This window comes from Hylobates moloch, unplaced genomic scaffold (genome assembly GCF_009828535.3).
Source record: "Hylobates moloch isolate HMO894 unplaced genomic scaffold, HMol_V3 SCAFFOLD_5, whole genome shotgun sequence".
NCBI lineage: Eukaryota > Metazoa > Chordata > Mammalia > Primates > Hylobatidae > Hylobates > Hylobates moloch.
This window is the reverse complement of record NW_026652280.1, coordinates 95069327-95092373: the sequence shown is the minus strand read 5'-3', so window position 1 is coordinate 95092373 and position 23047 is coordinate 95069327. Positions and strand designations below refer to the sequence as shown.

At 40.0% G+C, this 23047-nt stretch overlaps 1 protein-coding gene across 2 annotated transcripts in view; it reads right to left on the bottom strand.

Moving 5' to 3' along the window:
- The window catches only part of COPA (COPI coat complex subunit alpha), a 54045-nt gene extending 31001 nt beyond the window's left edge, over positions 1–23044 (bottom strand). For both annotated transcript variants that reach the window (XM_032153982.2, XM_032153983.2), the window contains exons 1-8: positions 22892–23044; positions 19937–20050; positions 19665–19738; positions 14696–14776; positions 13053–13129; positions 11900–12009; positions 4578–4687; positions 2501–2600 (exon numbers count right to left, since the gene is read on the bottom strand). In XM_032153982.2, the coding sequence (XP_032009873.1) occupies positions 2501–2600; positions 4578–4687; positions 11900–12009; positions 13053–13129; positions 14696–14776; positions 19665–19738; positions 19937–20050; positions 22892–22931 (706 nt within the window). In that variant the 5' untranslated portion in view covers positions 22932–23044. The remainder of the gene's footprint in view (positions 1–2500; positions 2601–4577; positions 4688–11899; positions 12010–13052; positions 13130–14695; positions 14777–19664; positions 19739–19936; positions 20051–22891) is intronic.
- Positions 23045–23047: the final 3 nt, after the last annotated feature.

Genomic DNA, 23047 nt, shown 5'->3' with positions numbered 1-23047 from the left:
ATGGTATACTGATAAGATCATTTACTAAGATCAAGTGGGATTCATTTCAGGGATGTAAGAATGGTTCAATATACATCAATAAACATGATATATCACATTAACAAAATCAAAAACGAAAACCATATGATAGTTAAATAGATGCTGAAAAAACATTGGATAAAATTCAACATCCCTTTATAACAAAAGTTATTATCAATATGGGTAGAGAAAGAGCATACCTCAAAATAATAAAGGCCATACATGATAAACTTACAACTAATATTATATTTAATGGGAAAAAATTGAAGGCCTTTTCTCTACAGACCAGAAGGCAAGGATGCCCACTTTTACCACTTTTATTCAACAAAACACTAGAAGTCCTGGCCAGGTCAAGTAGGTATGAGAAACAAATAAAGGACAACCAAATTGGAAAAATTACCCTTGGTCACAGATGACATTATCATATACTTAGAAAAAACTAAGACTCAAAAAAAAACTGTTCGAAACGATAAATTCAGTCCAGCTGCGCGATACAAAATCAACATACAAAAATCAGTAGCATGGCCAGGTGCAGTGGCTCATGCCTGTAAACCCAGCACTTTGGGTGGCCAAGGTGGGCGGATCACTTGAGGTCAAGAGTTCGAGACCAGCTTGGCGAACATGGCGAAACCTCGTCTCTACTAAAAATACAAAAATTAGCCAGGTGTGGTGGTGTGCACCTGTAGTCCCAGCTACTCAAGAGGCTGAAGTATGAGAATCACTTGAACCTGGGAGGGGGAGGTTTCAGTAAGCCAAGATCGAGCCACTGTACTCCAGCCTGGGCAACAGAGCGAGATCCTGTCTCAAAATATCAGTAGCATTTATATATGCCAATAGTGAATAATCTGAAAAAAAATCAAGAAATCACATTTATAGTAACTACAAAAAATATAAAATGCCCAGGAATCACTCTAACCAAAGAAGTGAAAGGGCCATACAAGGAAAATTATAAAACTCTAATGAAAGAAGTTGAAGAGGACCCCCAAAAATGGAAAGATATTCCATGCTTGTGGGTTGAAAGAATTAATATTGTAAAAATGACAGGGTAAGTTACTACCTAAAGTAATTTACAGATTTATTGTAATCCCCATCAAAATATCAAAGACATTCTTCACAGAAACAGAAAAAAAATCCTAAAATTTATATGGCAGCACAAAAGACCCCAAATAGCCAAAGCAATTCTGAGCAAAAAGAACAAAGCTGGAGGCATCACACTACCTGACTTCAAAATTTGCTACAAAGCTAGAGTAACCAAAACACTGTGGTACTGGCACAGAAACAGACACACAAACCAATGGAACAGAATAGAGGACCCAGATATAAATCCACAAATCTATAGCCAACTCATGTTTAACAAAGGTGCCAAGAACATACAATAAAGTGTTGGGAAAACTGGGTAACTATATGCAGAAGAATGAAACTCCTATCTCTCATCACACACAAAAATCAAATCGAAAAGGATTAAAGACTTAAATCTAAGACCAGAAACTATGAAACTACTAGAAGAAAACATTGGAGAAATGTCCCAGGACATTGTCTGGGCAAAATGCTCACCACTAATTATCAGAGAAATGCAAATCAATGTGTCCTTAACATAGAGGATGAAATACATATACATATATATAGAAAAAAAGACATGTGAATCAAATCCACAATGAGATATCATTTCACCACAGGTAAAATGGCTTGTATCAAAAAGACAGGCAATAATAGATGCTGGCAAGGGTATGGAGAAAGGGGAACCCTCCTACACTGCTGGTGGGAATGTAAATTAGTATAGTCACAATGGAGAACAGTATGGAGGTTCCTCAAAAAACTAAAAATAGAACTACCATATTATCCAGCAATTCCACTACTGGGTATATATCCAAATAAAGGAAATCAATATATCAAAGCGGTATCTGCATTCCCATGTTTGTTTATTGCAGCACTATTTACAATAGCCAAAATATGGAATCAACTTAAGTGCTCATCAAGGGATGAATAAAGAAAATTACATACGCGCATGCACACACACACACACACACACACACACACACACACACACACACACACAATGGAATATTATTCAGCCATAATAAAGAATGAAATCCTGTTATTTGCAGCAAAACGGCTGGAACTGGAGGCCATTATGTTAAGCGAAGGCAAGAACAAAGAGACAAATATGGCATGTTCTCACTCATATGCGGAAGCTAAAAAGTGGATATTATTAAGATCGAGAGTAGAATGGGAAGGAGGGTGGAGGAGGAAATGAAGGGAGGAAAACAGAATATAAATATATTTATTACCACTTAACTGTACACATAAAAATTGTAAAGATGATATATTTTATTTGTAAAATAAATAATTTCTATGCTCCTTGGATTAGCATTAATTAATCACCTAAGGTAGAAAAATAGGTCAGAGTCCAGAAGACCTGGCTACTTTACCTTGCTGGCTGGCAGTTCCTTAGATATGGTGATAATGTAACCGGTTCACTCACCATTCATGCGCCAGATCTTCACTTGACGATCATCTGCCCCAGATACAATAAGGGGCATAGTGGGGTGGAAGGCAGCCCAGTTTACTCCACGATCATGACCCTGTAGAAAGACAGTGGTTCTTCTAAAACATCTTTATAGCCATTACTCAAAGCAAACCAATGAATCAAGCTACTCGTTGTAAAAAATGTCTCTGATTCTTCATGTGAACAGATTCAAGAGACTATGCTGCTCTAAAATTTTGAGCATCAGAATTACCATGTCTGTCCTCCAATATTACCCCAAATTCTCATGTGAATTTCCAAATACATATTTCTTACCCCTAAACTCAGCCTCATTTGCATGTAGGATATTCTGCTTTGTTTTTTACTTGCCTATTTTTATCTTATTTCTACAAATAATTATTAATATCTCCAGACAAATTTTATTTTTTATTTTTTATTGTTTTTAGATAGAGTCTCACTCTGTTGCTCAGGCTAGATCTCAGCTCACTGCAACCTCTGCCTCCCGGGTTCATGCAATTCTCTGCCTCAGCCTCCCAAGTAGCTGGGATTACAGGCACCCACCATCAAGCCCGGCTAATTTTTTTGTATTTTTAGTAGAGATGGGGTTTCACCATCTTGGCCAGGCTGGTCTTGAACCCCTGGCCTCATGATCCACTTGCCTTGGCCTCCCAAAGTGCTGGGATTATAGGCCTGAGCCACTGCACCTGGCCAACAAATTGTATAACTTAATGCAGAAATCTCAGTCTGGTCTTGAAGGAGCTCCAAGATTATTTTAAGAAGTTTGCAAGGTAAAAACTATTTTCATAATATTACTAAGACTTTCTCTTCTTCATTCTTTTTTTTTTTTTTTTAAGATGAGGTCTTGCTCTGTCACCCAGGCTGGAGTGTAGTGGTGCAATCATATTAATTGCTCCCTGAAGTCTCAAACTTCCAGGACCAAGTGATTCTCCTACCTCAGCCTCCCAAAGGACTACAAGTGAGCACCACCATGCCCAGCTAATTTATTTTTTTTTGGTAGAGACAAGGTCTTGCTATGTTGCCTAGGCTGGTTTCAAACTCCTGGCCTCAAGTAATCCTCTAGCCTCGGTCTCCCAAAGTGCTGAGATTACAGGTGTGAGCCACTGCACCCAGCCTATTTATCTTCTTCATTCTTGTTCTTTCATGAGTATACAATAGAGTTTCCCAGCACGTGATATGTGATATCATCGCTCTGACAGCTAATAGAATGTGTGCTGATATATTTCATGTTTTTAAAAGTTGTTTTAATCTAAAATGTGGTAAAAAATTGACAGATATAACCCACATAAACAAAAACTCTTTGGGGTCCTCAATAAATTTTAAGAGTATAAAGAGATCTTTAGACCAAAAAGTTTAAGAACTGCTGATTTTAAGATACTGTATACCCTATTTATACAGTTATATGGTATACTGTGACAGAATCCTGGATAAGGCAGTTTTGAATTAGCAGTATTATTGAGATGTATCATGGTGCAGTGAAAAGCACCTGGGTTTTGGAGTCAGATCCAAATTCAAATCTTAGTTCTTACATTTATTTACTAGATATATGTAGATCTTGATAGACCGCTTAATTTCTCTAAATCTCTTTTTTTTTGTCTGCTAAATAGGGATAATAATATCTACTTCAGTGGGTAGCTATGAAGATTAGATAATTTTTAAAAGAAAAACTAGTTTCCTTCCCTTATGCTTTTCTGTTTTCCCATCTGCACAAAAGTTACACATGGCTGGTTCTCAATAACTCTGATTAAATTTCCTGCTGTGCTGCCTTACAGAAAGCTTGAGAATGGGCTCTGCTTTGGGATGGTAATAAAGTCCATGCCTGGCTTTCTCCCTTTCCCACTGGGTTTATAAGGTAATAAGACTCTCCCTCAGGTGGCACATAAGCTTCATTTCTCTGTTGGTTCATGCACAATTTGATTTCTAGTACCTCAAACAGTGCCTGGCACTTAATAAGCACTCTGTAAATATTTGTTGAAGGAATTAATAAATGAACAGCATATTGTGACTTTCCCAAGATGACAGCCCATATCCAGCCCCTGGCTATAAAGATAAGTACCTCTAGTACGTGCTTCACCACTGCATCTGTAGTTCCAAACAGATCAACCCCCGTTATTCCTCTCACATCCGATTCCACCGCACCAGGGGACAGGTTTTTTTTCCTTAGACCTTTGAAGGGATAAGGAGTAGGATGAAAGACGTAAACATAATGTTATCTAAAACAGCACAGTATCAGAAATGCAGAAATTACAATGAAAAAGAAGAGAAAAAGAAACGGAAAAGACTGAAGAAAGAAAAGAGACTCAAGAATTCCTATTTCTAAAAATGTTCAAAATATTGAAGTACATTCACCATCTTCTCTTCTGCTCCCTTAACACTTAAACAGATCCATTACTGGAATTTCTTTCTAGAGGAGGGTAACCCAAATTTCTGGCACACTTTAACCTCTTCTTCCACAGATCTTACCTCAAGAGGTGTCTGCTTCAGTTAATGCCCACTTTCCATTCTTCAGTGTTCTTGAAATGTGGCCCCAAATGGTAAACATTCAATTTCTACTCTCAACTTCATAAAATTTATAGCAGCTTTTCCCCGATCATTTCAGATTTTCTTTTTTTTAAAGAATAGTCAAGTGTAGTAGTGAGAATGGGGAAAAGAGTGGAACAAGGAGTTCAATCTGTAACTGACTGTGAACAATCAACTGAGATAACTCACTATCTTCGGACTAGACTCAAGAAATTTTAAAGGAAAGCCATTTGAGGTGGGCGTGGTGGTTCACGCCTATAATCCTGGCACTTTGGGAGGCTAAGGCAGGTGGATCGCTTGAGCCCAAGAGTTAAAGACCAGCCTGAGCAACATGGCAAAATCCTGTCTCTCCAAAAAATATAAAAATTAGCTGGGTGCAGTGGCGCACGCCTATAGTCCCAGCTACTTGGGAGGCTGAGAGATAGGGGGATGGCTTGAGCCCAGAAAGTCGAGGCTGCAGTGAGCCATGATGGCGCCACTGTACTCCAGCCTGGGTGACATTGAGACCCTATCTCAAAAAAGGAAAGCCATTTGAAGAAGCCACACTGCAGTGTTTCTCAACTTGAAGCCTTTCGACAGCTGATGGGGGAAGTTCCAAATGGGTTACAGAAACTAGGCGTATTAAGTACAAACAGCTATTTGGTAGAAGATAATGTAAAACCACAAGCCATGTAAAAAGTGTACTCATGCCTACTACTTGACTCTTGGACGAAGAACAAGATAATTAAAACTGTCATGTCATTTTAAGTTCCTGCTTAAAAGGCTGATTATAGATTTAAATACTTGGATTTTGCCATTAAAACCTTTGGAGGCTAGTTTTACTGGGAGGAATTATGCTGTAACTTAAAAACGATGGAAAAAGACACCAGAATAATAACAAGTCTTATTTGTAGAGGACCCACATATATGGCTCAAGTAAATCTATCTTTAAAAGCTATTTGTGCTATAGTCAGAACCAAAATTATGATAGCACTACTACTATCTCACATTTGGAAAGTACTCTGCGGTTTTCAGAGCATATATTATGTACTGGATTTTGATAACAAACCTTTGGAATGAACAAGCAGGTAAAATTATAACAGTTTGTAGATGAGAAAAAAGAATTAAGACTAAAATCCTATATTTTGAAGTATTTTGGGGGAAAAGTGGAAGATGAAATTACCTAGCACCTGTAAATGTTTTTTTTAAAAAAGTTATATGTAATGGAAAATAAAAACTCTCATTGAAAATAAAACCTAAAGGCTGGGCACAGTGGCTCACACCTGTAATCCTAGCACTTTGGGAGGCCAAGGCGGGTGAATCACCTCAGGAGTTTGAGATCTGCCTAGCCAACGTGACAAAACCCCGTCCCTACTAAACATACAAAAATTAGTCGGGCATGGTGGCACATGCCTGTAATCCCAGCTACTAGGGAGGCTAAGGCAGGGGAATTGCTTGAACCCGGGGGGCGGGGCTGGGGGGGCAGCGCGCAGTGCGGAGGTTGCAGTGAGCCGAAATTGCGCCACTTCACTCCAACCTGGGCGAAAGAACAAAACTCCATCTCAAATTTAAAAAAAAGGAGGCTGGGCGCGGTGGCTCACACCTGTAATCCCAGCACTTTGGCAGGCCAAGGCAGGTGGAACAACTGAGGTCAGGAGTTTGAGACCAGCCTGGCTCAAATGGTGAAACCCTGTCTCTACTAAAAATACAAAAATTAGCTGAGCGTGGTGGTGCATGTCTGTAATCTCAGCTACTTGGGAGGCTGAGGCAGGAGAATCACTTGAACCCAGGAGATGGAGGCTGCGATGAGCTGAGATCGCGCCACTGCACTTCAGCCTGGGCAACAGAGTGAGACTCCGTCTCAAAAAAAGGAAAGAAAACCTAAGTCATTTTAAGCCTAAACTTTGCCATCTGTAGGAAAATATAAGAACTTAAGTTTAATAACCGCATTTATATTTATTGTTTTAAAATTATAATGTATCTCTTCTGTTATGGTGGCACCTACATGTTAACACTGGAGAAGCAAGAGCTTAGAAGGCCGAAACAATTTTAATTATCTTGTCCTCTGTCCAAGATGAGCATTTAGCCAGTAGGTAGACAGAAATAAAGCTGATGCTTTACAATATACTCTCCCAAAGGTTCATAAATACTTTATCACTGGGATGCCTCCTTTCACTTATTTCACTTGTCCCTTTAATAAGATCTGTCAACGTTTTCTAACAAGTCTGGTATATGAAACAGATTCAAAGGAAAATACAAAGATAGACAGCTGTGAGAAACCTCACCTCCAATAAGCTTCAACAAACATATTAAAAGGAAAGCCGTATGACAGAATGGAAGGCTTTGTTGCATTTGCGTGTAATGATCCAGGAAAAGGGGAAGGGCAAAAACAGACAGATGAATGGTGACAGGCAGTGAAAAGATAGTTAGAGAAGAAATATTTAAGCCTTCAACAAGCCACTCGCTAGGACTGAACGACAGATGGAAAATTTCTACAGCAGCTACCCAAACCAGAGGGAGGAGAGGACACTCTCAGAATGGACCAGTTTGATGCACACTTCCCAATATGGACCAGGGAAAGCAGGAAAAAGAGAGGGATGATAACAGGATTTGGCAGCAAATTAATACTTTTTTAGTAGCCATTTCAAAGACTGAGCCTGAATTACATGGGCTTGACATGCAAAGGTATAAGCATATTAAAATAATTTAACTGTCAGTTTACTTGGAAGCTCAAGTTAAGCAAGTAACCTTTTATGTGTAGGTGTGTAAATATATTCCTTTTTAAACAAATACTTTTTGCCAGGCTAACACAAAAGATTCAGGTTAAGCTAAGCCCTGTGGGGTTCAATCCCCATGGGAGAGGTACCAAGAGACAGGTTTTCCTTTAAAGATCTCTATATTCTCTTATTGCTTAACTAACTCAGAGAGTGTCCCTTTCAAAAAAAAGATAGTCAAAAAAATTAGAACTAGTCCTCTAAATTTGGGAGTATTCATACTCATTCAGAACTAACTTCTTCCTTTCGGAAATATAAGCACTGGTCTTTAACAGATCGGAAAGCTAATTCCTCTTCCTGTTTTCAGACTTATTTGAACCCAATAGCAAAAAAGAACTCTGCTGAAAAAGAATATGCTGATTTCTAGAGAAGGAAAGTATAAAAGTCTAACCCAAAAGCTTCTTGCACTTTGTTAAATACCAAAGCATCTCCTTCCACTCTGGTTAAGGGGTTACTGGAAGTCAAGAGTTGTGGGTAAAGAACAACACTTAGAAATGGTAAAAAGAGCATTAACATTAGTACAGCAAGTTAGCACAAAATTCTTACTACCACATAAATAAAGTATAGCAATTTGCAAGGTTATTATATAGTAATCCATGCACTTCACACATTCAAGAGCAAGTATAAACCCCATGGGGTCACACTCTCTCCCTCTCTTCTCTGATCTACGGCCCTTAATTTTGATGTAAAAATGTTCTCTGTCTGCAAAAGGTAAAGAAAAGTATTTCATGCCTTGAGCATTTTATGACCACCAAGAATCCAACCACCTGATTGCCCCCAAACTGCATTGGCTAGACTGCAGGGAACATGCTGGGCTGGCATCAGGTGGCACAGACATTACTCTTAGAGTAGAGCCCTTCTCAACCCGGCGTTCTGGAAAAGAATTCAGTCTTAATGCCCGAAAGCATCAGTTTAGGTATGTAACAAATTCTCTATGATCTAGAATAGCATTAGCTATATATCATTCTTAGAAGAACTACGAAAACAGCCACTGAAAGTACTTTCTATAGCACTTAATTCTCTCACAGAATCCAGGTTGACAAAGGCTATTCTGAATAATTGCCAGCCGGGGGCAGTGGCTCATGCTTGTAATCCCAGCACTTTGGGAGGCTGAGGCAGCCGGATCACTTGAGGTCAGGAGTTCGAGACTAGCCTGGCCAAAATAGTGAAACCCTGTCTCTACTAAAAACACACAAAAATTAGCTGGGCGTGGTGGCATGCGCTTGTAGTCCCAGCTACTTGGAAGACTGAGGCAGGATAACTGCTTGAACCCAGGAGGTGGAGGTTGTAGTGAGCTGAGATCACGCCACTGCACTCCAGCCTGGGTAACAGTGAGACTCTGTCCCTCACCCCCCCCAAAAAATTGCCCCTGATCAGCTGGAACAGCATGAATTGGGATCTAAGCCCATCAGGCTCCTATATCCTGAGACGGTGAGAGTGCTTTGAATGTGTGCACAGTGAAAAACCATGGAAAGCCACAGCAAGGTTACTGGGAGAGTAGATGCTAAGCTCCCTGGTACTGGCAGTGAGGAGAGGACACAGGTTCACAGTGCCTGTGTCTAGCTCCTCCTGTTGGCATGGCTGGTCACATCTGGGTGTACTTCAAAAAACCTTGTCAGTCTGATGAAAAACTGCAATGGCAAAGCCCTAGGGAAAGAGAGTACAACTGCCCTATCTCCAATACCTCTTGTTTATACTACTCCCTTTCATTCTAAGCTTTTGAAAACTACGAAGACAGCAATGATCTAGAGGTTCTACTCTACAATTGTCCCCATCTCCTCCTGTCTTGTTTCTATGCTACATTAACCTAAACAACTGCTGTTGCAACATTCCAAATGCTGTATCCCAGAATCCAAATTTTCAGCTTGCTGTTCATTAATGGTCTATAAGAACAAGTGCCATTATTGCCCCAGTCCCCCATGCCACAATGGAGTTGGGAACAGTTATCACCTCAGCTGTACAATGCAGAGGATGACTCCTTTATTACAAAGAACCAAAGATCTATGAGGAGGGCCTTCCTTTCATAGAATGAAACATGTTTTGTAGTCCAGTCATTGACATTTCAAAGAACTCAAATCTCCAAGAATTTTTTTTTGAGACAGAGTCTCGCTCTGTCGCCCAGGCTGGAGTGCAGTGGCGCCATCTCGGCTCACTGCAAGCTCCGCCTCCCAGGTTCACGCCATTCTCCTGCCTCAGCCTCTCTGAGTAGCTGGGATTACAGGCGCCCGCCACCAAGCCCGGCTAATTTTTTTTTTTGTATTTTTAGTAGAGACGGGGTTTCACCGTGGTCTCGATCTCCTGACCTCGTGATCCGCCCACCTCAGCCTCCCAAAGTGCTGGGATTACAAGCGTGAGCCACCGTGCCCAGCCATCTCCAAGAATATTTAAGGAAATGAATAGAAAGAAACAACAGGCTGGGCATGGTGGCTCGTGCCTGTAATCTCAGCACTCTGGGAGGCAAAGGTGGGTGGATCACCTGAGATCAGGAGCTTGAGACCAGCCTGGCCAAATGGTGAAACCCTGTCTCTATTAAAAATACAAAAATTAGCTGGACATGGTGGCACATGGCTGTAATCCCAGCTACACGGAAGGCAGAGGAATGAGAATCGCTTGAACCCAGGAGGCAGAAGTTGTAGTGAGCTGAGATCATGCCACGGCACTCCAGCCCAGGTGACAGAGTGAAACTGTCTCAAGAAAAAAAATAAATAAATAAAAGTTAAAAAAGAAAGAAAGAAAGAAAGAAACAACAAATACTAACTGGTCAGAGAACTACAGCATTTAGTGTTTGATTTCCCTATTCCAACACGAAGCGCTTCCATCAGTCTCACAGGTACAGTCCATTCTCTACATTTAAATTCTCTAGGTAGCACTTTCTTAGATCTCCTCTATATAAGACTAAACATTTAAATCCTTGTCTCAAAATAAAGATATGTAAACTGTAAAAGGAGGAATTATCCCAACTATCCATAATCTATAAATTATTCAATTTCTAGTCCTAAATCTGTCCATTAAAAGGTATTCTGGGCCAGGCACAGTGGCTCACACCTGTAATCCCAGCACTTTGGGAGGCCAAGGCAGGCAAATCACCTGAGGTCCGGAGTTCAAGACCAGCCTGGCCAACACGGTGAAACCCTGTCTCTACTAAAAATACAAAAATTAGCTGTGCGTGGTGGCGTGCACCTGTAATCTCAGTTACTTAGGAGGCTGAGGCACAAGAATCGCTTGAATCTGTGAGGCAGAGGTTGTAGTGAGCCGAGATCGCGCCACTGCATTTCAGCATGGGTGAGACAGTGAGACTCCATCTCAAAAAAAAAAAAACAAAAAAAAACAAAAAAAAGGCCAGGCACGGTGGCTCACACCTGTAGTCCCAGCACTTTGGGAGGCCAAGGCAGGCAGATCACGAGGTCAGGAGTTTGAGACCAGCCTGGCCAATATGGTGAAACCCCATCTCTAATTAGGATACAAAAATTAGCCAGGCGTGGTCACTTGTGCCTGTAGTCCCAGCTACTCAGGAGGCTGACGGAGAATTGCTTGAACCCGGGAGGTGGAGGTTGCAGTGAGCCAAGACCACCACACCACTGCATTCCAGCCTGGGCAACAAAGCAAGAAAAAAACAAAAGGTATTCTGGACATAAAAGTCACTAACTTCTAGAACCCAACCATGCTCCCTGCACTAGAAGAAACGTAATAGAGAGATTTTACTATTTTTAAATAAAGCGATAGGGTCCAAGAGTCTTGTTTCCCTGTATTAATCTATTCTCAAAATTTCTTTTTGTCATAGATGTATTTTTTCTTATTTGAGTGGAAAGCATGATTCTTAAGCAAATGTCGCAACAGTATATAGATTTTAACAAAAGCTGATCTAACTAGAAAGTTAAAATTTCTTCAAATCAAATGAATTTTCTAGAGTTACCCGTTTTCCTAGAGAAGACTTCCAATATGAAGAACCATCAAAGCAGGTTCAACACCCTCAGAAACAAAGATGCTATCATCAAACAGAATATTCTAAATTTTCCAGTTCTAAGTCAACTCTCCTTACTATTTTAAGCAATTGCAGTTGTGCACCAGACATGACCAGGTTGTCCCCTGAACTTGGGCAGCTCACCAGAAATATCCCAAACGCGTACAGTCTGGTCCAGGCTGGCTGATACTACCAAGTCTTCTGAGGGGTGGAATTGAGCACACATCACATAATGGTTGTGCCCTGTTAACACACTGCAAGAAAAAAAAGACAATACCAAATTAGAGGTGGAAGTCAACAGACTCCTAAAGTAAATACCTTTCTCCATATTCAATAAATGCTCATCCAATTATATTTTTATGGAGACAAAGGCAGGTCATCCTACCAATTCTGAACTAATAATAAGCCTAGTCAGCTATTTTAACAATAGTTCTCTTCTTGCCTCTAATGCTTTAGTATTTAAATATTACTAACTTCAGGAGGACTGAGATTACATAGCTCTTCTCTTAAAAATATTTTAAAATATCAAAATAAATGTAATCTCAGTAATCCACACTGTAAATTATCTGTGAGATTTTAGTAGGGTATCCCTTTTAAAGGCCATCACTTTATTTTTTACTATTATTATTTTTTTGAGATGGAATTTCACTCTGTTGCCCAGGCTAGAGTGCGGTGGCGCAATCTTGGCTCACTGCAACCTCTGCCTCCCCAGTTCAAGCAATTCTCTGCCTCAGCCTCCCGAGTAGCTGGGACTATAGGCACGCGCCACAGCGTCCAGCTTATTTTTGTATTTTTAGTAGAGATGGGGTTTCACCATCTTGGCCAGGCTGGTCTCGAACTCCTGACCTCAGGTGATTTGCCCACCTTGGCCTCCCAAAGTGCTGAGATTACAGGCGTGAGCCACGGTGCCGGGCCAAGGCCATCACTTTAAATGGTCCCTAACTCTTCATGGAAAGTTCTATGTAAAGCTCCAGCTCCAAACACAAAATAAGACAAAGGTCTAGACCTTGACTCAGGTTTTATGGGAAAATAATTGAAAACCAGCTAAAAGTTCTTGTTCTAAAAGGCTATATGACTTCTCTTCCTGGCAAGAAATTATTGGAAGACCCAGATTCATATATGGGATTGCCTCTACATTTTTTATTTTGCACTTAAAAGCATCCTACAAATAGAATCAGTAATTAATCAGCCAACATAGTCCATTTGAGAAGGGAGAAGATTGTTCTAAGAGAGAAGCTCATTATGAAAAACTAGGAAAAATGAAGACTCTTTTCGAGCCCTCTGCCTCCTGCTTTACCAAACACAGGTTCTAGATTGCCAGTTCCACACTCGGATGGTCTGATCATCGGAGGCACTCAGAATCCAGGGATATTCCTGAAAGATAGTCCAGACAAAGGCTTTAAATATTAAACAAATTTGTTCTATCAGTCTCTTGTAATCATTTTTCTCTAAAGAACTGCATTGCTTAATGGCTCAGCTACATTAGCAAAGGGGCTGCTGCTTTTGCTATCAGGTTAGCTGTCTCCTTTTCTCTACCACTCTAACAGCTTTTCTCAACTTCGGCACTTTCACCTATAAGACTTAAGAATGGAAGCCAGTCAGAGGCACAATAGATTCTCAGAGGCAGACAGTGAAACATACATTTACATTTACTTCTACATGTATGTGTGTGTGTGTGTGTGTGTATTTATATATAGTTAATCATGTAAATTAAGATCCTGTGAAAGACTCTTCTACCTTTAACTCTACGATGGGAATATTATTTTATTGTCTGACTTCTTTCTGTCCAGTTTCAAAAAATTCCCAGGTCTCAGCAACCAAAGCAGAAAGTAACATGTAAAGACAATTTAGCCTTTTTGGAGTCTGTAAGATTGTTGAGAAAAGGAAGTATTTCTTATTTACACTTCCTTCTTACTACACTTGCTAAGCGTTGTGTTAAACACTGAAGATAGATGGTATCTCTATCTTCAATAGAGATAGTATCTCTACCTTCAGTATTTAGCACAACGCTTAGCAAGTATAAGGCACACACATATTTAGTGAGCTGGTAAAATGAAAGAAAATAAGGTCTTTCATAACTTTCCAGGTAGATGGCAACTTGTTCTAGGCAAGGGTCTTCAGGAAGTCCTTTATGGCAATGACAAATAATTCCTACTTAATAAGTTATCTTATTGAGTGGTTATCATTCTCAAATGTTTAAGCTATAATTTTCTCATTCTCTCCTATCCTAAAATTTTTTAATTAAAAAAAGAAATAATATAAACCCAACCGGTAAATTGTTTATTTCATCATATTCTTTCTAACTTAATTCAAGAGACTTAATTTACTGGCAATCAAAGAATAGTGTAAGTTAATGCTAATACACAGAACTATAAGGAGATCCTGTCAAGTTGCAACTGGATTCAGAGGTTGGGAGTCTGTAATCTGCACTTCACTATCTAAATCTACTATGACACCTGGCAGATCAAAGAAAGTAGTAAGCCTGGCTAAGGGAACAGCCTCCACCAGACCCAAAAATCCTAGGATAGAGGGGTATGATTGTTAATACTTCAAAACATTTGTTAGATCATCAAAATGGCATCTTAGTCTGACCTTCTTCCAGACACACCTACTACTTACTAATAATACCCTACATGGGATTAGCCAGCAAACTTTTGTCTTTTGGTTCAGCAAATCTGAAATCAAATCCCTACTTTTCCCTACAGAGAAACAATGACTTCCCATAGAATCCACTGAATCCAATAAAATTAAATTCAGTATAATCCCAAGCGCTTCCATTTGCAGAAAGAAACAAAGCAGAAAGGTCAATACCACACAGATTGTAGAAGAGCCACTCCAAAAACAACTCTATTATTAAAACATGGGTTCTCAAGGATCAAATAAAGATTACTATGGGGAAACTAAGAATGCTCCAAAACTAGTGCCACCATGACTACTTACATGATGAAAAAACGTGGTGCGAATATAATCTAAGTGCCCAAGCAATGTGAAAAGACAGCGCCGAAGCTTGTAATTCCAAACCTGCAAAGACAAAAATCAAACTAAGAAACAAAAATATAGTTATTGAGCCTCTGAAAGGCTCAGAGAAATTGAGCCTTTCAGAGGCTCAATACCTTTACAGAGATAGAAATACGTATATAAATATAGGTTTATATACATTATTTGTATTTTGGCATTTCTAAATAGGTAGGAACCTTGGTAGGAAGCCTTGTTTAAGATTTGAAGGGAAAAGAACAAGAATGAAAATATGGGTCAGATAAACAACGTGGGGTTGGGGTAGGATTAGGGAAAAGCTAAAGATAAAATTATTGAAGTTTTTCAGGCTGGGCGCGGTTGCTCATGCCTGTAATCCTAGCACTTTGGGAGGTCGAGGTGGATGGATCACAAGGTCAGGAGATCGAGATCATCCTGGCTAACACAGTGAAACCCTGTCTCTACTAAAAATACAAAAAATTAGCCGGGCATGGTGGCATGTGCCTGTAGTCCCAGCTACTCGGGAGGCTGAGGCAGGAGAATCACTTGAACTCAGGAGGCAGAGGTTGCAGTGAGCCAAAATCATGCCATTGTACTCCAGCCTGGGTAACAGAGCGAGACTCAGTCTCAAAAAAAAAAAAGTTTTTCTTTCTTTAGGAAGAAGCCATCTGTATTTAATAGCAGGAGACATTTATCCAGGGCTTGATTTGAAACTCTTTTTTCTACTGCATAATTGTGCTCTTGGCTTGAACATAGACCCCTTAAGTGCTTTACCCATCACTTTTAAAAAGTGTGACAGGCCGGGCACGATGGCTCATGCCTGTAATCCCAGCACTTTGTGAGGTCAAGGCAGGGGGATCACCTGAGGTCAGGAGTTTGAGACCAGCCTGGCCAACATGGGGAAACCCTGTCTCTACAAAAATACAAAAAAAATTAGCCGGATGTGATCCCAGCTACTTGGGAGGCTGCGGCAGCAGGATCACTTGAACCTGGGAGGTGGAGGTTGCAGTGAGTTGAAATCGCTCCGCTGCACTCCAGCCTGGGTGACAGAGAGAGGCTCAGTCTCAAAAAAAAAAAAAAAAAAAAAAGTAGGACAGATAGATACCATGACTCCAAGGGAAACAATAATATAGGGCGTCAGCTTCTTAGACTCCTAACTTGACGGCAAACGACGCCCATACATATGTGGTCTGTACTCACCTGTCAAGCAAACAGACTTTAACTTATTACATGGAAAATACTACATTGCTCAGTAAGGCTGAGCTAAGCAGAGAAACAATATCACATTCAGATGTGAAGTTGAGTCAACTACCGAAGTACTAGGCATCAATGAACACAACTGAAGACATGAAAACCAGGATCATAAATATAAAATAGCTTATCTTCCTCATTCAGAAAATCCCCTAAAATGTACAAAAATAAGAGACCAGATGCATTTTTCTTTTTATTTAATTTTTTAAAATTTCTTTTTAATATTTGTTTATAATCAATCTGGGCCAGCTTGTTACTATTTCTAATATTTTTCTTTCTTTCTTTTTTTTTGAGACAGAGTCTCGCTCTGTCGCCCAGGCTAGAGTACAGTGGCGCAATCTTGCTCGGCTCACTGCAAGCTCTGCCTCCCGGGTTCACGCCATTCTCCTGCCTCAGCCTCCCCAGTAGCTGGGACTACAGGCGCCCGCCACCACGCCCGGCTAATTTTTTATATTTTTAGTGGAGACGGGGTTTCACCATGTTAGCCAGGATGGTCTCGATCTCCTGACCTCGTGATCCGCCTGCCTTGGCCTCCCAAAGTGCTGGGATTACAGGCGTGAGCCACCGTGCCCGGCCTTAACTTTTCTTTAGTAAATTATAAAAATATCATTTCCTATAACAAATTCAGACAATCCAAAAGTATGATCTTCCAAACAAGAATGCTGAGTTCCTTAAAGGCAGGGTTCTTGTCCATCATGCTCAACATTATACCCTTACCACCTAACACAGTGCCTGACACAAGGTAAGTGCTCAGTAAGCATTATGCATGGAAATAAGAATAACATGAAAAGTTAAAGTATTCCAATACCTTTGCCTCTATCTATTCAATCAGCTACATATAAATATACATGTACACAGTAGTTTCACATAAAAATTAGACCATACCATAAACACTATTCTTTAACTGACTTTTTTCCCCTTACAGAGTTCAGTGTTTTAAACTTTCATATTTCTAGCTTCAAAATGTCTTGACTCCTTTAATGGCCTAAGTCAAGCTCCAAAACTGTAAATCCTTAAAAACTTATAGGGGTTTTAGACGAATACTCTGACCATTTGCTGGGCTCCTTGTCTTATTCTTTGTAAATGAGGATTATACTAATGCTACATTTATCTGGATATAGCAAGCAATAAGATGGTCCACAGACATGACTTTTCTAGATAATCCCCCTTTTTATGAAAAAATGTTCAAGTTTATTAGTCATCAGAGAAATTAAATTAATTAAAACCACCGAATGGGCCGGGTGCGGTGGCTCACGCCTGTAATCCCAGCACTTTGGGAGGCCGAGGCAGGAAGATCACCTGAGGTCGGGAGTTCGAGACCAGCCTGACCAACATGGAGAAACCTCATCTCTACTAAAAATACAAAATTAGCCGGGCTTGGTGGCACATGCCTGTAATTCCAGCTACTCAGGAGGCTGAGGCAGGAGAACCACTTGAACCCGGGAGGTGGAGGCTGCAGTAAGCCGAGATCACGCCACTGCACTCCAGCCTGGGCGACAAAACAAGACTCCATCGCAAAAAACAAACAAACAAACAAAAAACAAACCAAAAAAACCCACCAAATGATAGCACTACACATCTACCAGCTAATAAAGAATTCCTTTGTTTTAATAACAGCTTTATTGAGATACAGTTCAAATACCATACAATTTATTCATATAAAGTATAAAATTCAATGGTTTTTAATATATTCAGTTGTGCAACCATCCATTTTAGAACATTTTTATTCACTCCCCTAAGAAATTCATACCCATTAGCTGTCACTTCTCATTTCCTCCCAACCTCTCCAACCCTAGACAATCACTAATCTACTTTCTTTCTCTATAGATTTACCTATTCTGGACATTTCATAAGTGGAAGATAATTTATTTTCCAAAATATTAGTCATTTTGGGAAAACTTTTTCTTAATTAACACCCAGTTTTTCCTTTTTAAACAGATTATAAGAATCCCAAGTTAACCATTCTTGATACTCAATGTTCGTCACTATAAATAACAAATACAAAAATATTATAATGAGGTGATTCCTTATGGGCTTTTGACATCTGTCAGGCGGTTGAGTTTTGATTGCCCCAGGATGTGGTGCCTAAAAACTAGAAAACAGAAAGAAATGTCCTTCCTATTAACTCTAATAGCTCTCTTCTCTGTAGGCAGCTGTCACTCTTTACTCACATCACCTAAGTTCTGTGGTGTAATCACAATATATAACTTCTTGAAGTTGCTTATGAACAAGACTTTACCTTTTTATGAAGTAAATTTCACTGGTTTGGTTTGATACATAGACTTAATGAAAACAACTAAAGGAAGTAAACGGAGGAAATTTTGATTTATTTTTATAGGTTGCTAGTCTCTGGCTCTAACTTTTGCTATTATGATAGTCAGTTGTCTTTAAAGAATTGCCTATATTCTGACTGCTTCCTCATTTCACACTAAGGCCTTCCAAATTAAGCACTTAAAAGGTTATTTCTCAATCTTGATCTTATTCTAAATGCTTTCTCCATCCCAAAATTCTCTTCTTCCTTGGCATCCAAGAGGCTTCTTCTCCCTCTTGGTTCATCTCGAACCCCTCGAATCACTGTTTCCCATACTAACTCTACTTCCTCTCTCTGCCTTAAATGATGGTCTGTCTTCTTATTCAACGTATTCCTTGAACAATATCTTCTACTGCTTCTCCTTTGGCTCCTCCCTTCATGATGACAAATCACAAATATATTTCTAGCACAGACACCTCAACTAGACTGTCCCTTAGGTCCCTCAAAATCACCAGAGACAAGATGGAATTCATTATCCATTCTCTTCCACTCCAGAAAACTATCTCCTGATTTTCCTTTCCTAGTTAATGACACCCCCTTTACCCAGTGACCTAAACTAGAAGACTGAAAGTCATCTCATTTATTTCTCCTTATTGGCCCTTATTTCTCCTTACTGGCCATCTCATTTATTTTTCCTTACTGGCCATCATCCAACAGACACACTGATTCATTTCCTTAAATTCTCACATCCATCTCCTTCTCTCCATTTCAAATGCTACTACCTAAGCTCAGGTTTCCTAACTGGTATTTTTGCCTCCAGTCTTGCCCAAATCATCCGATCTTTTCTTTAATTACCACCAAGTAATCATTTTAAAAACATACAAATCTGGTATCGCTCCTGTATTTAAGTTCCTTAAATGGCTCCTTGTTATCTGCATGATAACATCTAAACTCCTGAGCGCCGCAAACAGGTACTCCATGATCTGGCCCCTCTCATCTTCTGCCCCTTCTCTCACCATTTCTCCAGGTTTTCTCCATACAAAACCAGTAAGAGCTGCCCTGTATCTAGCTGTGTCATGCCTTTTGTCTTTGCACCTATACTGCTCTTTCCTATTTCACTGTGAATATCTATTATATCACTTACCAAACTGTACATGCTATTACTTGGATATATGTTTATCTTCTCTATTAGAATAAAAGCTCCTTGAAAACAGAAGCCATTTCTTATTTATTTTTGAATTCCCAAAAAAGAAAATAGTGTTTGGTACACAGTAAGCATTCAATAAATGTTTGCTGAGTAAGTTCTCCGGATAATGTTGTCAAAAGCCTGAGCTCTGTATGAATGAAATTTCCTGTCTTTCAGTCCCTTTCATGATTCCCAAACCTTCCCACATCCTCTGTCCTTTATTCTCAGTTATGACAGACCCTCTGTACCTTAATCTTATAGTCATCTCCTCCAGAGACGAACAGTGGCTGCTGCTTATGGAAGTCAATGCCTCGCACTGGACCTGGTGGAGAAGGCAGGCAACGTATGTTAGAGAGAGCTATCCTTTCTAATCTCTAAGGTGACTCCTATTCAGGATTTTTCAGTTCTATCATTTCCACATTCTTTAATCATAGAAGAATCCACGTCAAACAAGGCTTAAAATACCCCAGGATATTATAAATACTTATACTCCTTTAACTTCCTCCTAGAAATATCTCACCATCATGTTCATCAAACTTGTCAATGAGAGTGCACATCCGATAGTCCCACAACTGGATGACCCCATTATGTAAACTAGTCAGGATCCAAGGTCTTTTGGGGTGAAAGCTGAGCCCTGAAAAAAATAGAAAATGATACAATGAGCTAACTAAGCCCCATGATGTCACCTTCTCTCAATTCTGATAAGAAAAAGAAACATCAAGGTTAATCCTAGGTTCATTCATTCATTCGACAAGCTTGATGATTTTTTACTGGATGCCAGACATCGTGAATTTTATGTTTGGTACTAGATTTTTGTTATATTCCTTTACATATTCTTGGGCTTTGCTCTAGGATACAATTAAATTACTTGGAATCAGTTGATCCTTTCAAGGCTTGCTTTTAGGTTTTATTACAGGGGGGCTACAGCAGCCTTCATTCTAGGCTTAATCTGGAACCACTGTTAAAGCAATAGCCATCTGAGGTCTCTATTTGAAGCCCTGTAATGTTAGGAAGTCTTTCCATTCTGGCAAGTAGGAACACAAACTAGTCCCAGCCCTGTGTGAACTCTGGGGATTGCTCTGCCTTCTCCTTTCCAGTGGTCCTTTTTCAGGTTTTGAATAGTTTTCTCACTTGCAGATCAGTACTCAAAGACCTGAGAGGACATCCTGCAGGTCTCTAGTGCTCTCTCTCTGCAGCCCCCTCTTCTCCGGTATTTTGCCCAGCAAAATCTAGCCATCTTTGCTTCCCCACACTCTAAACTTACGTCTCCTCAGAAAGACCAAGGGATTCACCTCTTCACTGAAGCCTAAAAACTCTCTAGGCAGTAATCTACGACAATCATAAGACTCACCTTGTTTATTTCCCTTCTCTGGAGAATTATTTTCCTGCACTGCCTGTTGCCCAACGTCTGTGAGCAATGTATGAATCTTTGTTTCATACATTTTGTTCAGTTGTATAGTTAAGGTGGGAAGGTAAATCTGGCCCTTGTTATTCTATCATGACTGGAAATGGAAGTCCCCAGAGATAACAACTACTAACAGTTCGAAGTGTATCCTTTCAGATTTTTAATGCAGTTACACATAGACATAGGCCTTAGTATTTTATGAAAGTGGGGATCACGTTATGATGTTGTTCTGCAAACTTCTTTCTCACTTAACTATATAATATGGATCTCATAAAAGTACATATAAACACAACCTCATTCTTTTTAACTACAAGGGACAAATGTACTACACTTATATTATTCTAACAGGCATTTTGTCCCCCAATTTTTGGCTATCAGAAGAGCCTACTGAAGATACTTCTATACATAATCTAACCTATTTGCATTATTACTGCTCTAGGCTAAAGACCTGTGAGATTGCTCAGGAATAGAATATGTGCACTTAACATTTTAGTACATATAGTTTAAATGTAAAAACACTGTATCAGCATAGTCTCATGAAGTTTATGGAGGTGCCCATTTTGCATACAGGCTGTTATCAACTATTTGTTGTTTTGTTTTATAAATCTAAGACCCTCCCCCCAAAAAAGTAACTTCACTTTTTTTTTTTTTTTTTTTGCATTTCTTTCATTACTAGTGAGGTGGAACTATTTTAATTATTTATTGAACATTTACAATTTTTCTTCTAAATTGTCTATTTTTCCATTAGGTTCTTTTTTTTTTATTATGATATATAAGTACACTCAACAATGGATGTTTGCCCTCAAATATTATGATATCTTTGTTTTTCCTTCTGTACTGTCCAGCAAGAAATTAGGAGCAGAAAAGAAAACTGAAAGATTATGAAGACCCATTTCACATTTCACCTATACAGGTCTCAGAAATTCTTAATGGTACCCACCTTTCAAGGTCAAGTTTCCCAAGTGACTTAGAAACTGCTCAGAATATATTCACACACTGATAACAACCTCCAGTTTTTGAGCTACTGAGTCTACACCAGGCGCTGTAATAAATACACTCCATATACTTTCTCATTTTAATTCTCTCTATAAAAGACTATTTTACAGATGAGGAAATACAGACTTAGAGACCTTAAGTAAGTCACCCTACACATACAGCTTGTTAGTGGATATCTCAGGATTCCAAGGCAAGCCCATCTGACTTCAAAGACCAAGTTCCTAACCACTTTGTTACGCTGCATCTTACTAAATATTCTAGATACTATTTTTTCCAGGTCTCCGGAGACCTTACTTCTCTGTCTTTCACATTCTAACATTCTGAGGCCAATACTGCGATCTCAGTATTTGCCCTCCACCCCCAACGACCCACACTCGAGCTCCAGAGTTGCCATACTTAGCAAATAAAAATACGAGATGCCCAGATAAATTTGAACTTCTGGTAAGCAACGACAGACTAAAAAACTATTCATTGTTCACCTGAAATTCAAATTTAACTGGGTGTCCTGCATTTTATCTGGCAACTCTATCAAGTTGAGACTTTATTGGGGTTATAAGCCTCAAGTACTATTTCCGGGTAGTAAATAAAGCCGAATGGAGGCACTGATGTTGAGATGCTGCAGCCAAGGCCTCCTTAAGTGAGGTAGCCACTACTCGTCTCTAAAAAAGCTACTGACTCGGGTGCGAGTAACAGAGATCGAGACTCAGTCCCCAGGACCACTCCATATAACACAGTTATCAAAAAGCCAACAGATCACAGGGCCTCTGTTGCAGAACAATACAAATCGGGAGCACAGCCAAGAGGGAAAGGGAGAAGAAAGAATAGGGAGGGGGTCTAAGGAATCCCCTGCAGTGTGGGAGCCACTTTATAGGTAAATCGAAGCCCAAGGACACACCAAAGAAGAGGGGACTGGAGAACCGCCAGCCAGGCCTAACCTCTCTCCCACCCTCCGTCTTCCTCCGGGTCCGTCTGGTGGGCCCATTTCGACCAGCATCTCTACCCATTTTCTCTTCGTCGGTGTCAGCGCCACTCCTGAAATCCAACCTCCATGTTCCCCCTTTTATTCTCCACTACCTTTGACCCGCGCGCTCTTGGTCTCGAATTTGGTTAGCATCTCTCAGGTCTCCGACTCCGCTGTCTTAATCCGAGCCCTGACACACCCTGCTGCCCTTCGGACGCCTCCACGTCAGCGACCCTCTCCCGCGGTTTCCGGAAGCGCCTGGAAACACG